The sequence below is a fragment of the Triticum dicoccoides genome, chromosome 3A (assembly GCF_002162155.2).
Source record: "Triticum dicoccoides isolate Atlit2015 ecotype Zavitan chromosome 3A, WEW_v2.0, whole genome shotgun sequence".
Lineage (NCBI taxonomy): Eukaryota > Viridiplantae > Streptophyta > Magnoliopsida > Poales > Poaceae > Triticum > Triticum dicoccoides.
In genome coordinates this window covers 16,117,438-16,134,624 of record NC_041384.1, presented here as the reverse complement: position 1 = coordinate 16,134,624, position 17,187 = coordinate 16,117,438, and the positions used below count along the sequence as shown (strand labels likewise).

General features: G+C 45.3%; 2 protein-coding genes across 2 annotated transcripts; one reads left to right on the top strand and one right to left on the bottom strand.

Moving 5' to 3' along the window:
• The first annotated feature begins 1,383 nt into the window (after nt 1-1,383).
• LOC119270980 (putative E3 ubiquitin-protein ligase SINA-like 6) lies at nt 1,384-2,777 on the top strand. The gene is made up of 2 exons (XM_037552968.1): nt 1,384-1,725; nt 1,795-2,777. Exons 1-2 carry the CDS (start codon nt 1,450-1,452, stop codon nt 2,512-2,514), a joined length of 996 nt encoding a protein of 331 aa, XP_037408865.1. The 5' UTR covers nt 1,384-1,449; the 3' UTR covers nt 2,515-2,777.
• Nucleotides 2,778-4,368: 1,591 nt separating this feature from the next.
• LOC119266725 lies at nt 4,369-8,396 on the bottom strand. The gene is made up of 7 exons (XM_037547989.1): nt 8,207-8,396; nt 7,999-8,094; nt 7,128-7,211; nt 5,727-6,455; nt 5,272-5,580; nt 4,999-5,127; nt 4,369-4,800 (listed from the first exon to the last, which is right to left on the bottom strand). Exons 4-7 carry the CDS (start codon nt 6,445-6,447, stop codon nt 4,685-4,687), a joined length of 1,275 nt encoding a protein of 424 aa, XP_037403886.1. The 5' UTR covers nt 6,448-6,455; nt 7,128-7,211; nt 7,999-8,094; nt 8,207-8,396; the 3' UTR covers nt 4,369-4,684.
• Between the last annotated feature and the right edge of the window lie 8,791 nt (nt 8,397-17,187).

Genomic DNA, 17,187 nt, shown 5'->3' with positions numbered 1-17,187 from the left:
AACAACTCCGAATCCGGGTAGTTGGCATCCCGAACTTATCAATCCCGGTCTAAATCAAACCCTGGAGCTGTTTGGTGCACCGGGAAAGCAACGATCCTGGGATTACATCTCTCAGGTCGCTCCTTTGATGGGCGGCCAACCTGCAAAATAGTCTTGATTTTTTTACGGATCTGAAAAAAATGTGCATGATATTAAAAAATGTTTGCATGATATTGAATGTCTCGAACAATTTTTGAAAACTGGAACATTTAAAAAATGGGAATATTTTTTGGAATTTGATTTTTTAATGAGAGTAAATATTTAAAGCTTTGATCATATTTTTCAGAACGCGACCAAAATTTTAGAATTCTGAACATTTCTCTAAGAAACAAACATTTTCAGAAAATCATAATCATGTCTTTTAAAAATGTTAAACATGTATAAAACAAGGACCCTGATAAATCCTGAATGTTCGGATTTAAACATGTCACCCCGAACGTTTCTCATGGCAACTTTAGTTGACGCGAGGTGGCAACTTTAGTTGTTAAAACATGGTTGTCCGAGTTCAGATTTTTTTTTATCAGAAAATTTCCATCTTTGCCAATCTCATGTGAACTGAAGTTGCCGTGAAAAACTTTCGGCTTGCCATGCTTAAAATCCGAATGTTCGGATTTATCATTTCCATAAAACAATGTTCCTAATGTATACAAAAAATGCAGAAGATGTATGTAAATAGTAGACATCAAAAAACAATTATTTAATAAAAGTATTCCTGATGTATACGAAAATTATAAAATGTCTATCAAAAAGAAAGTTGACATCAAACCATATATTTGGGAAAAAAAGGTTAACCATCTACTTGAAAACTGTTAAACATGTATTGAAAAATATACCTCATGTATATGTAGAATGTAGACTTGTGTTTTTGAAAAACCTCAAAGAAAACGGAGAAAGAAACGGAAGAAGAAGAAAACCAGAAAAAACCATATTTTAAAAAGAAGTGAAATAAAATAAGAAAACCTGAAAAAAGCGAGAAAGAAACACAAAAGGCAAAACCCGATGAAGAAATTAAAAAAATAGAAGAAAAAGCATAAAAGGAAAAAACCGAAACAAGAAGCGATCTGAACGAATGGAGGAACACACGACCTAGTCAATGATCCCAGGGTTTCTCATGCCACGTCAGTGAGTACCAGCTAAACGCTCTTAAGGTTTATAATAGACCGGGATCGGACAATTTGATGTGCTCATTTCAAAAATTAGGAGTTCAAGGTTCAATTTAGACGTCGTCTACAAGTTCAAGATTTGTTTTGGACTTTCTTAAAAATGATTGTGCGGCATCGGCTAGGGTCAGTGCAAAATATCCGATCCTTTGGCGTGGCCGTTTTGGTCTGCCGTCTCAAAAAGCTTCGCCCCACACAGACTTGACTCACCAGAGCGGGTTTTCCTTTCCCAGGTGGTAGGTAGGATAGGATGCAGGCCGCTGCCGCCGAGGCCGAGGGGAGGAGCAGGGGCTCGCCGTCGGCCATGGACAACGCCGACGAGAGCGCCAAGAAGGCGCGGCTGGAGCCGCCCAACGGCCACCTCGTGAAGCAAGAGCTCGTCGCGCACGACGCGGCGGCCGGAGGAGGCGCCATCGTTGCGGCGGCGCCGGAGCACAGCCCGAGGGCGGAGCTCGCCGTGAAGATCGACATGTGCGTGCTCCACTGCCCGCTCTGCACCCTCCCCTTCAAGCCCCCCGTCTTCCAGGTCCTTCCTTCTTCCGGATTCTTTCCTTTCCTGCACAAGATGTGCTGGTTTACCGACGTGTGCCTGCAGTGCAAAGGCGGCCACTTTGCCTGCGGCGTCTGCGTCACCCGGCTGCCCTGCGGCCGGTGCAAGGCGTGCGTGGACGGCGCCGGGCTCTTTGGCCCCTGCCCCGCGCTGGACGCCGTCGTGTCGTCGACCAGGGTCGAGTGCCCCAACGCCGGGTGCCAGAAGTACGTGACCTACCACGAGGCGGGCGAGCACCAGAGCGCGTGCCCGCACGCGCCCTGCCGCTGCACGGAGCCGGGCTGCGAGTTCGTCGGCGCGGCGCCCCTGCTCGCCGGCCACCTCAACACCGTCCACTCGGTGCCGGTGCGCAGCTTCCAGTACGGCAAGGTGAGCCGGATCCAGGTCCCCGTGTCGGCCCCACGGCTGCTGCTGCTCGTCTGCGAGGACGACGGCCGCGTGTTCCTCCTGACCGTGGGCGCGCTCGGCGCGTCCGCGTCCGCCGTGTCCGTGGTCTGCGCCAGGCCGAGCGCGGCGACCCGGCCGCGGTTCACGTGCAAGATGTGGGCGAACCTGGCGGCGTCGAACGGCGGCAAGACGGACATCGTGCTGGTGGAGATGCAGATGAGGAGCAGCACCTCGCCGGGCGCCGTGGTCGCCGCCAGCGAGCCGACGTTCCTGGCGGTGCCGGCGGTGTACCTGGTCCCAGGAGCGGGCGGCGGTGGCATGGAGATGGAGGTGGCCCTGAACGTGCGCATCGACAAGAGCTCGCCGTGGTCGGACTGATGGCAAACCACCATGCATTCCGATCAGCTCCTGCTCAAAATTCCTTGCTGAGATCCAGCTGAATTAAACCATTCAAGATGTAGTATTACCACTACCAGTGAACTTTAATGACGTTATCGGGTGAACTGGTGCTAATTCTGGTGAGAAATGTATGGACTTGCGTTGTTTTTTGTCATTCCATTTGCAATCTCAATCTCAATGTCAGGAAATACTCTGTGCGTGTACGATCAGTTGGAAGGTCACATCTTTGTTCCATTTTGAAAGTAACTTGTGCTCCACGTACCAATAAATTTGTTTCTGCTTAGCATGAGCATGCAAAAGTTAAAAATAATAGTAATCCATATTATGGCAAATTGACCTTTCTATTTGTTCGAACAGAAATTTAATACTCCCTTCGGTTTGTAATAATTGTTGTGGTTTTAGTGCAAATTTAAACTAAAACCGCGACGATTATTATGGATCGGAGGGAGTATTGTTCCTACCCTTGCATTCTTCCTACGCATGAACATAGAAGTGAAATGCGCCATTACTCAATGAACTCAAATTGTTTTGCAGGCTTTAGGACAACAACAACTCGAGACCTGATTGATTTCAAACTCGTTCATTTGATCAAATAAGGCGGAAACTGATTCGGAAGGGAGAAAATCGGCCACGTGACTACCACGTCAGCAGCGCACCTTTGACTGCTCGCAAATTAACTAATCTTTACCGTGGACTTTTCGTAACACTGCCAACCTAACATAATATGCGAAAAAATATTGTCACACGTTGGGTGGGACTTGAACCCGCGACCTAAGAGCATCTACGACGGAACTCCTCAAACTCCACCCACTTCTCCCAAGCGTTCGAGCGGACAGTCCGGTCAAAAATCATACCCTCCCTCCAAAACCAGCCCAAAAGGATAAAAATGAATGTAGATGCATTCATTTCTTCGATAAGTATTTTCGGACGGTGGGAGTATGGTCGAGTCCGAGCCCCCAAAAAGAAGAGAAAAAGAAGAAAGTTGGGTCCTTGACGTGGATGGCCAGTTGGCTACTTCTACTCCTGTGCTACCTGCCAATGGAATTGTTGGAGCCATTGGAATTGTTGGCAGGTGGCAGGGAATTGTTGTAGCCATTGGCAAGCTGCAAGCTGGGCGAGGCTCATATCTTGCTCCCTTCGGTCTCCACCAAAAAGCACGTAGCAGCATTCTCTTAATTTTTCATATGAAAAATCACTTCTACATCATCATTGTTTTAAATTTTGGACTGGATGCCACCCACGCCTTCTTTTAAATTTTGAATGAATGCTCACTTCTACTACTACTACATCATCATTCTAGTATGTGTGATTTCAACTGCACTAAAGATGGCTTCCAGGTCAAAGAGAAGACATGTACAAATATAAGAAATCTGCATTGTTAGCTTTTCTAATGGAGAAAATGATTTTCTTTTTAAAATTCCAAATCTCTCTCTATGGCCCATTCATAGTTTGTTAAATACAACACGTTCTTTCAACAAAAAAAAAAGGTTATGCGCCCTCGCAAACCATTGCCTCCTATCTTCCCGTTTCTGTCAGATGCATATCTTCTAGCTGGCCGTGGCATGTCTGCAATTTTCTCATCATATCTAGCATTAAATCGATAATAATTCTAAAAGAACTTTCAAGCCTTCGCAAAAAATAAAACGAAACTAAAATAAAATGCCATGCTCCAAAAGGTTGTATTCTGAACCGCAGCAACAACACTTTGTCATGCATAACATTACCAGGTGTGCAGGTCAGCAAGAACACCAGTAAATTCACCTGCCGACAGAACTAAACTATCGCTTCAGCCTTTATCTACCAAAGCCAAACACACTTTTTTCGCAAAGTAAATAAATCAAAATGCAGTTGCTCTCACAAATCTGGGTCAATTTTTGGTTTGGTTACATCTCAGCTTTGAGCCAGGATTAACTCCTACAAAAAATTCTTAAGCTACCAGAAAACAGCAGCTGCGCGCATTTCCAAGCTCACCAAAATACCAGCTAATTAATGATGTGCTTGACGAAACAAGTCCAAAAATCACCCACAACCTACATCCTAGACGAATTTGATGCAGAGAGATGGGGCAATGCGAGCTCGGATCGATCCCATTACAGATGCAACAAGAGTGGTTACCTATGAGAGGACTACAACAACAGAAAGATTCAGCCTAAGGAGTTAGTTTGCAGGGTCGACAGTTCTTCCTACGACGTTTCACCTTCCCGGTCACCAGCTTTGCGTCGCCATCTTCTGAGAAGAGAGCCTTCGGACTGGTGGAGGTCGGACCTGCAGCAGGATCACTGTTAGCATATTTCTGGCAAGGCCACTGTTAACTCCAAATGCTAGGAATTTGTTGCAACACTTGCATTGATATGGATTGTTTGCATGATAAAAAACACAACTGTAATGACAAGAATGATGCTGATGTTGGAGGGCGAGGACGATTCGGCGATTCAGCATGTTGGAGAGCAAGGACAACCGTACCAAGAGGTGATTTTTCCCTAACCAAGGACAAGATATGGTAGTTCCTCTCAGGATGTTTCGCCTTCACTCTCACCAGCTTTGCATCGCCACCTTCAGAAGTCACAGCTGTAGGACTGGTGGAAATCAGGCCTGCAGCAGGTCACTATTAACATTTTTCTAGGAAGGCCAATGTTAACTTCAAACACCAGGAATTAGTTGCAATGTTTGCTTGATATGGAACGTTTGCATGATAAAGACACAACTGTAATGACAAAAGGATGTAGAAGAAATTACTGGGGAATGTCGCTGATGTTGGAGAGCGAAGACAATTCGTAGATCCAGCATGTGGCAGAGCGAGGACAACCGTTTCAGCTGAGTCGATAGAGGCAACTGATTCTTCTGCTGGCCCGAGCGTGCGAGACCTCTTGTGGTCGGCTGTTGGCTCTTCCACAGGACTGGTACAACATCCACCCATCTGTATGAGGCTAGGACTTCTCCTAGGAGTGTTGGTATGGTAGTTCTTACGATATTTTGTCTTCACACTCACTGACTTTGCGTCGCCACCTTCAGAAGTCTGAGCTTTCGGAGTGATGAAAGTCGGGCCTACAGCAGGCCAACATTAACATTTTTCAGGAAGGCCACTGCTAAACTTTTCAAATACTAGAAATTTGTTGTAGTGTTTGCTTGATATGGATCGTTTGCATGATAAACACACAACTGTAATGACAAAGGGGTAGAGAAGAATTTACCGGCGAATGTCGCTGATGTTGGAGAACGAAGACAACTCGCTGATCCAACATGTGGCATAGTGAGGACAGCCGTTTCAGCTGAGTCGGTAGAGGCAGCTAATTCTTCTGCTGGCCCGAGCATGCGAGACCTCTTGTAATCGGCTGCTGGCTCTTCCACAGGACTGGTACAACATTCACCCATCTGTATAAGCCTAGGACTTTTCCTAGGAGTGCCGGTATGGTAGTTCTTCTTATGATATTTCGCCTTCACACGCACTGACTTGGCGGTTGCTTCCAAAGCATGTCCGGACTCAGTAGTCTCTTGCCTTCCTTCACTAGCTGCAACAAACACAGGATGCACATCTTGACTTCCTTTAGTAGCTGCAACAAGAGGTGCTTCCTCCATAATCATGGACGATGCGGTAGCTTCCAAAGCATGTCCGGGCTCAGAAGCCTCTTGCCTTCCTTCACTAGCTGCAACAAACATAGCCTGCCTATCTTGACTTCCTTCACTGGCTGCAACAAACACGGCCTGCTCATCTTGACTTCCTTCACCAGCTGCAACAAACACGGCCTGCACCGCTCGGCTTCCTTCACCAGCTGCAACAAACACGGCCTGCTTATCAAGCGACGCCGCCCGGTGCTGAGTTGCAATCTGATCCTCCTGAACAGCCTCGTCATCGCTGCTGCTCAAGTCAATAATATCATGATCACTCAGATCTATGAAATCTATTACGGTCATTTTGTGGCCTGAAATAGTAAAAATGTGTGAGCAATGATTAATGAAGAGTGGTGCAGGAACAAAAAGAGCTGAAGCTATATCCATCAAACTGGACTAAACCTTTACTTTTTTTGTGTGCCTTTAGCCAAGTAATTTGGCTGAAAGTTGTGCTTATCCTAAACAACCATATTTACTTTTAACCACCAGCACCACCAGCAATGCAGGATCTCTGTTTTACTGTTCAACATAAGCATGGCACTGTACATAGGAGCATACGAATGGCACTACAGTTACAATTTAACGTAAACATGGCTTTGCATAATTCATCTTAACCGTGAAAAAAATCCTAAATTTTGAGCTCTGAAATAATCTAGCTTCAGTACACTCTTAAGATGACACAGAACAGACCCTTGATTTTTACTACTGAAGATATACAACATAGTTTGGCTGGATATTGTAAACAGAAGGTAGTCTGGTCATGTAAAAATGAAGCTACAATGTCAGACCAAGCAGTATAAAAAATCCGAATGACATTGTTGAGTATAGAAATACTGAAAAGGGTCACTTCAGTCGCATAGCTCCATATCTACTAGCTAAATGCTTTGTTCAAGCTAAAATGTGGCTGCATAAACCTCAGTTTCACTCTAAGAAAATATCCATAAAGATAGTAAACAGGTAGAAAGGGTACGGAAATAGCAAACCTTATACTAGAGGAATTGCCAGCAGTTACGGAGCCAATCTTCTTAAATGCAGGACCAAGTTTTCCTCAGCTTCACCGGATCAAACTGTGCACATAGATCACCAGAGAAACCATGTCAAAACAGTAAGGAGAAAAGGTATGCTGAATCGCTGATGGTTATGTATCGGCGTTGTGTTGGTGTGTTATTTTTTTTGTGTACCACAAAATTCTATTGAATATGCAAGTCAAAACCAGACCATGATGGTCTATCAATAAAAAATGAAATTAAAGCATATGCAAATGACATTGAAGAAATCCCTTCTGTTCAACACATTCCAAAAATTCAGTAGTCTGCAAATAAACACTAGTATAAGTTAACTGCATGTTGGCTGAGTTCGCACAAGACTAGAGTCACAAAATCTCAGGGTTCTGAATTTTCTGCAATATCTGTTTAGAAATTCAACAAGCAAAGATGAGCCTAGTTGGTTGAGACAACTTTGCCTGCAGTTTACAAGAGCAGCAGGTTCGTTCGTCACTAAACCTTAGAAAATGGTGTGCCTTTGCCCTTTAGTCAGGTGATTTGGTTGAAATGAGTGCTTAGCCTAAACAAATTGATCTCTGTGTTCCAGGTGCTTTGGTTGAAAGGTGTGCTTAGCCTAAAGAAATCGCATTTACATTTAACTAGTACAGTATGTACCAGTACCGCCACCAATGTCAGGAGATCTCTGTTTTACTGTACAACTTCAACGTGTACTAGTACTACTACTAGTGTAAGCTGAATGCGGTGGGATGGGTGAGCTCTGGAATGCTTAGAAGAAGCAACAATTCGCAAATCTCGAAGGGATCATCTGAAATTAAAGAACGAATCTGGGAGGGAGGGCATGGGGGCAAACCTTCTTCCTCTTCCTCTGCCCCTCCTTCTCACTCCGCCTCACCCTGCAGGCTCGCCTCGGCGGCTCCGCTCGGCCCCCTTCCAAGCCCCAAGAAAACTGCAAACCAAACTGCGATCAGTGCTCTGCGCCGCAGGGATGGCATGTTTGAGGCGAACAAGAACCGGCGCAAAATCAACTCCAAGAAACAGAGAGGGTTCCTAATCCTCACCCGCAGCGGCAGGATAGATCGACGGGAGGCCTTGGCTCTGCGCCTCAGTACGGTCCAGCGGAGGAGCAGCAGTCAGGAAGGTGCTCTGCTCCATCTCCATTGGGGAAAGAGGAAGGAGCCATGAATGAGACGGAGAGAGGAGCGTCGATGGATGATGGCGTGGGGGTTTCTGTACCACCGTGGGACCCGCCGAGAACAGTGGCCGAGCACAAAGAAGAGCGTTGAACAACTGCCACCCAAAGTTGACCGCCGCCTTTTCATCATCATCTTCTTCTTCTTTTAAAAATGTAAAAATAAAAGCGCACCTTTGAAGATTCGAAGATTAATCAACGGCGGTAAGGGCCATTTTTGCCTCACAAAAATCTGTGAGGGCCACTTGGATCAAAGAAATTTTCAACATTTATTACAATGTTTTTTCTTTTGATTATGTAGGATTCCTTTTTCTTTTTGCGAACATACGTAGGATTCCGTATTAATAAAGCCACCCACCCAAGCAATAGAATACACAATGTACTTATTAAGGTAATCCTCAAGAGCTAATCGAAGAGAAATAAACAGAAAGCAATCCCAGAGCGCAAAAGGCGCACAAACGCGCACAACTAAACCTCTCTAGCCCGTCGTCGAGAAGAGGCATAGAAGATACACCGTCACGCCCTAAGGGATTACCGCATTCATCGACGCTGCCTCCAGGAGGATCACCAGCCCCCATATCGGTCGTTGGCGCGGGGCATTCGGGTCAACCAGTATCATCGCTGGGGCAGCCCTAGAAGATAGGCCGCCGGCGTAGAGGACCCTCCTTGGGCCAAATCCAATGCAGCCTTTGGAGCCCACCACAACCTAACCCTAGATTTACCGCCAATAGGGCAGGAGGACCCTGCGGTACCCTCGTCGGCTGCCTGTCATGGCTTGGCCTGAGCACACCCCGCCCCACACCGATGAAGAGGTCAGTTCGCGTTGCCTGAAGGAGCCAGTACGTCGCGGCATCGGAGCATCGCACTCTAGCACACTGGGGCTCGAGACCGCGACACCACCACGAGGACACATGCAGTCCACCTCCGAGTGCCGACATCACCACCAAGCCTAGCCCCACCGTCACACGCCGGCCCACACACATGTCATGGCAGCATTGTCCACCTCCAAGTGTCGCATGCGATACATCCACCCCCACTACTTGGAGCATGGATGACACTAGATCCGGCGCTGCTACCTCCAACCACCTCCTCCACCCTGACGAGATTGTAAGTGCATCTAGTGCCACCCCTAGTTGGTTTTGGAGTATTGACGACAAACCTAGTTGAGGGACTAATGTGTTTGTGAGAATTGCAGGATAACACAGGTAGAAGTCCCTCATTGATTCGGTTTTCCTACCAGAGATGACCCCTAAAAATGTATGAAGACATTGATGTCAAAGGTGGTATATGAAGATATTCACATTGAAGACTATGACAAGGGAAGACACCGCATGAAGCCTATGGAGCTCGAAGACTTAGATCTTTCGTAGTTCTTTTTCTTTTTTGTTGAGTCATAGGAACCACCGTACTTTTAAGTGGGGTCCAAGAGAACCAGTCAGAATGACTGAAGTGATGCTTAAACAAAACCTATGTCTTCGAGTGAAGACTATGAGAGCAAATCTTGTCCAGAGTCGGACAAGTCAGCTTTGCTTGTAGCCCAAGTAAAGTTGCCGTGTGAGTTTGAAATCTGACCGTTGGAACACGTGTCAGTTCCTTAGTGACCCAGGGTCATTTCGAACAAATCAGGTCGGGTTGCCTAGTGGCTATAAATAGCCCACCCCCTACAACCATAAACGGTTGGCTGCTCAGATTCAAAGTACGGCTTTTGTCGTTTGCGAGCAACCCACCTCGAAGCCTTTGAGAGAAAATTCCTTGCGAGGATAAAGCCCTAACCACCCAGAGCCAAAGAGAATTGGGCATCACTTAAGTCTTCTTGTCTGTGTGATCTGAAGACTTATTACACTTGAGGACTGTGAATCCTCCAGCCAGTTAGGCGTCACGTTCTGAGCATCCAAGAGTCATTGTGGATTGCCGGTGAACGAAGTCTGTGAAGGTTTGGGAGTCTACCTTGAAGACTTACCAGAGTGATTGGACGAGGTCTGTGTGACCTTAGCTCAAGGGGAATACGGTGAGGACTGGGTGTCCTGTGCTGCGTGTTCAGGACTGGATGTCCGGGACTGTGTGTCCTCAGATTTAAATACCTAGCCGCCCTAACCAGACGTATAGTTGTCACAGCAACTGGAACTGGTCCAACAAATCATTGTCTTCAACGAGTCACTGGTTTCATCTTTCCCTTCCCTTTACTTATTGTTACTCCTTGTGAAGTCATTGTATGTTTGCACTATCTTTTGTCTTCACTAAGTGACTGTGTGTTCTGTTTGACTTCATAATATCTTCCTACCTGATCCTTACTACATTGCTACTATTAGTCATTGTGCTCTCACTTGATTGAATACTTGACTATGGTTTGCCTAGTGTAGTCTACCTTCCGCTGCATGGTAATAGGTTTATTTTTAGCGTTTGTCTTCGAAACTTCCACGTTTTGAAGACTTCCATAAAAATCACCTATTCACCCCCCCTTTAGTCGATATAACGCACTTTCAATTGGTATCAGAGCAAGGTGTTCCCTTGTTCTGTGTGATTCGGTTTAACCACCTGGAGTTTTAGCTATGTCGACTGCAGGGATAATTAAAGTCTTCGCTGCGTGCCCCGTCTTCGATGGAACTGAATATCCCTACTGGAAGAATAAGATGCGCATGCATCTTGAAGCCATTGACGTCGACCTATGGTATGTCATCAAGAACGGCGTTCCCAAGGCTGGAGAAGGTGTCGCTGCTGCTGATGTCAAGAAGTTCATTCAACTGGACTCTACTGCCAAGAATATCATCTGTGATCATCTGACCAAAGGACAGTATGGCCGTGTGAGTGCTTTGGAAACATCTAAGCTGGTCTGGGACTGGCTATCCAAGGTCAACGAAGGCGTCTCAACCCAAAGATATCAGAGAATCAGTGTCCTTCGCAACCTCTTCAACCGCTTCAAGCCAAATGACAATGAGAATGTTTAGCTCACGTTTGATTGACTCACTGACATCACAAATGAGCTTCAAGCCCTCGGCGCTACTGAGATCACCAAGCATGAAGTCGTCAAGACACTACTGAGATCACTCAACAGTTCGTTTGACACCCTAGCCCTGATGATTCAAGAACGACCTGATTTCAAGACACTCGATCCGTCCGACATACTTGAGAGGCTCAACACACATGAGTTTCAGCTTTCTGAGAAAAGAGATATCTACGGTCCAAACTATGGGCGAACTCGTGCCTTGAAGGCAAAAGCTGTCTCCTCATCTGAAGAAGAATCTGACAGCAGTTCTGATGATCCTGAAGACATTGGAAAGGAACTTGCTATGCTTGTGAAGAAGTTCCAAAAATTCACCAAGAAGAAAGGCTTCAGAAAGTCTTCATGATCAAGCTCAAGGAATGATGAAGCTTCTGCTCATGACTACAATAAGAAAACATGCCACAAGTGCAAGAAAACTGACCACTTTATCTCTGAGTGTCCGCAGTGGGACAATGAGAACAGAAAGAAGAAGAAGAGCAAGGAATATGACTATGACGACAAGAAGAAGAAGAAATACTCAAAGTCTTCTTCCAAGTCTTCCTCAAAGTCTTCATCACACAAGAAGAGCTCATCTGGCAAGGCATGTGCATTTGTTGGCAAGGAAATGGATTCAGAGGAGGAGTCCGCTTCTGAGGAGGCGGAGGTGGAGTCTGAGGAGGAGTCCGATTCTGGCATTGCAAGTCTAGCTACAGCATACGTTGCCAAGTCCATCTTCAACACTGAAGATAATGACTTCACCACCGACACCGATGCAAGTGACAAGGACTACTCTGCTCCTACCTACTGCTTCATGGCACGTGGTGCCAAGGTAAACACACGCACTACTCACTATCGAACATCTAGTGACGATGACTCTGATTGTGGTTCAAGACCCAGCTACAAAACACTTGCTAAAATTGCAACTGAACAACAGAAAGCCATGGAACATATTCAAAAACTGTTAGACAAAAGCGATGATCTGTTGGGCGCTGAAATGACTTGATCTGAGTCCTTAATTGAAGACATAAAAAATCTTCACGTTAAGTATGAGGACTTGAAAGTCGTCATGAAACGCTCTCAACAACTCATGAAAAGCTTTCCTATGATTATCTTCAAAGGAAGCAAGATCTTGAGAAATTGAGAGCGGCTCATGAAGATCTTCAAAAGGAAAACGAGTCACTTCGCGCCGAACAGATCAGTTCCGCTCAGGAAGGATTTGAACCACCATGTCTTAAATGCATTGAGCGTGATAATGCTACTTCTGTTGCTGAATGTTCTACTGCTGCTACTGTTGCAATATCTTCAACTGTTGATGTGGTAACTAACCCCTCTGCTGAGGATACCACTGCTATTGCTGATGAGAATGCTAGGTTGAAGACATTGCTTGAAACAGGGATGTACAAAAGTCTTAAAGGGCATCAGACACTATGTGATGTCCTCAAAAGGCAGATTCTGAACCGAAACCCGAGGAAAGAGGGTGTTGGGTTCGTAAGGAAAATGAATGCTGATGGCTCTTACTAGAAACCCGAGCAGTATCCCAAAACCACATGGGTTGCTGCAAAGGAACCTTCAGCAGATCCATCCAATCTATCTGGCTTCACTTGTGCTAACCCCATTGTCATTGATGAATCCTTTGATGCAAACTATAAACTGTTTAAGAATCAGAATGGTGAAGTGTTTGCCAGGTACATTGGTACTAACTGCAGGAATGGACCGCCTATGAAGAAGATCTGGGTGCCCAAAAGGTGTTTGGAAAATCTTCCTGTGAATGTCGTCATGACACCACAGATGAAGAAGACTAACCCCAGACCACAGGCTTCATACGGCCCAAAGGCTTCATACAGACAGAGGACTCACCTGAGTCGCACTAACGCAAATGTTTTGCAGGGAAACCATACTCAGGCCTATGAATATGAGCGTGGTTCATCAAACCGCCATGTTCATAAGACCAAGAACTATTCTGCTTATTCTTATGAGTACTATTGTCCGCCTGCAAGACTTTTTGCTAGAGCTCCAAAGCAAAAGTTCTCAGACGCTGCACTTAGACTTATTGCTTCTAAGCCACCCTTAAAGATGTGGGTGGCTAAGAAAGCTTAACTCTCTTTTGCAGGGAAAGGTCTCCAGTAGAAAACCAAAATCGTCTGACGCTATTGCTGGGGACCTTAAACATCTTGTAGGGCGCAAGATCAAATGCCCGAATGGTCTTACTATGTACTTCGTTCCTGAATCGCTTGCTACTCTCCCTATCAGTCCTAATCTGGATCTAAGCTTTCATAACCCACTGGTTCGTCAAATGTTTTTGCTTCACAACTCTCTTCGTGAAGCCTATCCCCCCAACTGCACTGTAGGGTACGACACCAGCGTCTTCAGAATGGATTATTGATAGTGGGTGTACCAACCACATGACTGGCAAAAGAAGCCTTCTTATGGACTCAACCTTACGTCCATCCGACAAGAGCCACATCACATTTGCTGACACTGGTAAAAGTAAGGTATTGGGTCTAGGTAGAGTTGCAATCTCAAAGGATCAACACATGGATAAAGTCATGCTTGTTGAATCCCTTGGCTTCAACTTAATGTCTGTCTCAATGCTTTGCGATTTAAACATGATCGTAATATTTGGAAAATATCGTTGCCTTGTTCTAATGGAATCTGACAAGTCTCTAGTGCTTGAAGGGTATCGAAAAGATGATTTGTACGTGGTAGATTTCTCAGCAGGACCACAACTTGCCGTATGTCTTCTAGCAAAAGCTTCAGAATGCTGGCTCTGGCATCGGAGGCTTGGGCATGCTGGCATGAGGAACCTCCACACCCTTGCAAAGAAGAAGCATGTCATAGGCATCGAAGGCGTCAAGTTCAAGAAAGATCACTTATGCGGTGCCTGTGAAGCAGGGAAGATGACGAGGGCCAAACATCCCTCGAAAACAATCATGACAACTACTCGACCCTTCGAATTGCTCCACATGGATCTTTTCGGTCCCACTCATTACTCAACTCTTACTACTACTGCTTGTCTCTATGGCTTTGTCATTGTTGATGATTATTCTAGATATACTTGGATGCACATAATCCTCTAAAAGACTGAAGTGCAGGATGTCTTCAGACGCTTCGCCAATCGAGCAATGAACAACTATGGCGCCAAGATAAAGCACATTAGAAGTGACAATGGCACTGAATTCAAGAACACTGGCCTTGATACATATCTTGATACCTTGGGCATCACACATGAATTCTCAGCCCCGTACACGCCACAGCAGAATGGCGTCGTCGAACGCAAGAACAGAACACTCATTGAGATGGCCAGAACGATGCTAGATGAATACAAGACTCCAAGAAAATTCTGGCCTGAAGCCATTGATACTGCATGCCATACAATCAATCGTGTTTATCTTCACAAGCTTCTGAACAAGACATCTTATGAGCTCTTTACTGGCAAGAAGCCAAATGTCAGTTACTTCAGAGTATTTGGTGCAAGGTGCTGGATCAAGGATCCACATCACACTTCAAAATTTGCACCAAAAGCACATGAGGGTTTTATGCTTGGATATGGAAAGGATTCGCACTCCTACAGAGTCTTCAATCTCTTTCATTATAAAGTGGTTGAAACAGTGGATGTGCGATTTGATGAGACTAACGGTTCACAAAGAGAGCACCTCCCAAATGTGCTAGATGAAGTTCCATCCAGCGAATCAATCAAGCTAATGGGAACTGGAGAAATCATACCTTCTGAAGCTCAACCTGAAGAGGAACTTATCATCTCCACACCAGACCAACCTGAAGACAATGCTCAGCCTGAAGACATTCCCTCTAACAACGACAATGATCAGCAAAAGCAAAATCTTCGCCCTATACATCCTCGTGTTGCCAATGAAGTGCAGATTGAAAGAATAATTGATAGCATCAATGCACCCGGTCCGCTCACTCGTTCAAGGGCAACTCAGCTAGCAAATTTTTGTGGGCACTTCGCATTCGTCTCAATAACAGAACCCAAGAAAGTTGAAGAAACCTTCATGAAACCTGAATGGATTCGAGCTATGCAATAAGAGCTTCAACAGTTTGAGCTGAATAATGTATGGGAACTGGTTAAGCGTCCTGATCCTCGGAACCACAACATAATAGGCACCAAATGGATATACTGCAACAAGCAAGATGAGCATGGTCAAGTTGTCAGAAACAAAGCTCGTCTTATTGCTCAAGGATATACTCAAGTGGAAGGCATTGACTTCGATGAAACATTTGCTCCTGTGGCTAGACTTGAAGCCATACGCATACTGCTGGCCTATGCCAATCATCACAACATACTTCTATATAAAATGGATGTGAAGAGCGTCTTTCTCAATGGCAAGATTGAAGAAGAAGTGTATGTTGCACAACCGCCTGGCTTTGAAGATCCAAAACATCCTGACATGGTATACAAGCTCAACAAGGCACTGTATGGCCTCAAACAAGCCCCTCGGGCCTGGTATGACACACTCAAATAGTTCCTGAAGAGCAAAGGCTTCATACCTGGTTCCCTCGACCCCACTCTCTTCACGAAGACATATGATGGTGAACTGTTTGTGTGCCAAATATATGTGGATGACATTATCTTCGGCTGCACCAATCAGAAGTATAGTGAAGAGTTTGGATATATGATGCAAGAGCAATATCAGATGTCCATGATGGGAGAGCTGAAGTTCTTCCTCGGTCTTCAAATACGACAGCAACGCAACGGCATCTTCATATCACAAGAGAAGTATCTCAAAGATTGCCTGAAGAAGTACGGTATGCAAGACTACAAAGGCTTCACGACTCCAATGCCAGCCAAGCATCATCTGGGTCCTGACAACAATGGTAAAGAATTCGATCAAAAGGTATACTGCTCCATGATTGGTCCTTTGCTTTATCTATGTGCATCTAGGCCAGATATTATGCTTAGTGTTTGCATGTGTGCTCGATTTCAAGCAGCACCAAAGGAGTTGTATCACTTAGCTGTGAAGCGAATTCTTCGATATTTGGCTCACACCCCAACTCTAGGATTATGGTATCCAAAGGGCTCAGAGTTTGATCTGGTTGGATTCTCGGATGCTGATTATGCTGGTGATAAAGTGGATCGCAAGTCTACATCAGGCACATATCACTTTCTGGGACGATCACTTGTATGTTGGTCTTCAAAGAAGCGGAACTGTGTATCTCTCTCCACTGCTGAATATGAATACATTGCTGCTGGATCTTGCTGCGCTCAGCTTCTGTGGATGAAGCAAACACTCAAGGACTATGGCATTCATCTGGAGCAAGTGCCACTCTACTGCGACAACGAAAGCGCCATCAAGATTGCCAACAACCCAGTTCAGCACTCGAAGACAAAGCACATTGAAATTCGTCATCACTTTCTCAAAGATCATGTTGTGAAGGAAGATATTGATATCATACACGTCAACACTGAAGAGCAATTGGTAGATATCTTCACCAATCCCTTGGATGAGAAGAGATTTTGCAAGTTACGGTGTGAGCTAAATATCTTGGAATCCTCAAATGTCCTGTGATCAGGCACACATCCTAACACTTATGCATATTGATGACTTAGATGTGCAACACACGAAGTAAAGTATATCTTCAATCAATGAAGACATACATTCTAAGTGTGAATACATTAATGTGGAATTTGAATTCGGAGCGCCACGATAATTGTGCGCCGTGTCTGGGTCTAATAATTCCTATACGGTGGGTAACACCACCACCAAAAGTTCTGTTTGAAGCGTTTTACTCATGGCGTTACATTTGCTATGTCTTCACATTTGATTTGGCTTCAATCTCAACATGTCTTCATGATTATCTTCACTATGTTGATTATATATATAAACTAGTGTTCTATCCTCTACATCATTCAC

Coding starts and splice junctions, on each gene's coding strand:
- LOC119270980 (XM_037552968.1), top strand. CDS start 1,450: ATGCAGGCCGCTGCCGCCGAGGCCGAGGGGAGGAGCAGGGGCTCGCCG. Junction 1,726..1,794: donor TCAAGCCCCCCGTCTTCCAG/GTCCTTCCTTCT, acceptor GTGTGCCTGCAG/TGCAAAGGCGGCCACTTTGC.
- LOC119266725 (XM_037547989.1), bottom strand. CDS start 6,447: ATGACCGTAATAGATTTCATAGATCTGAGTGATCATGATATTATTGAC. Junction 5,581..5,726: donor AACATCAGCGACATTCGCCG/GTAAATTCTTCT, acceptor GGCCTGCTGTAG/GCCCGACTTTCATCACTCCG. Junction 4,801..4,998: donor TAGGGAAAAATCACCTCTTG/GTACGGTTGTCC, acceptor ATCCTGCTGCAG/GTCCGACCTCCACCAGTCCG.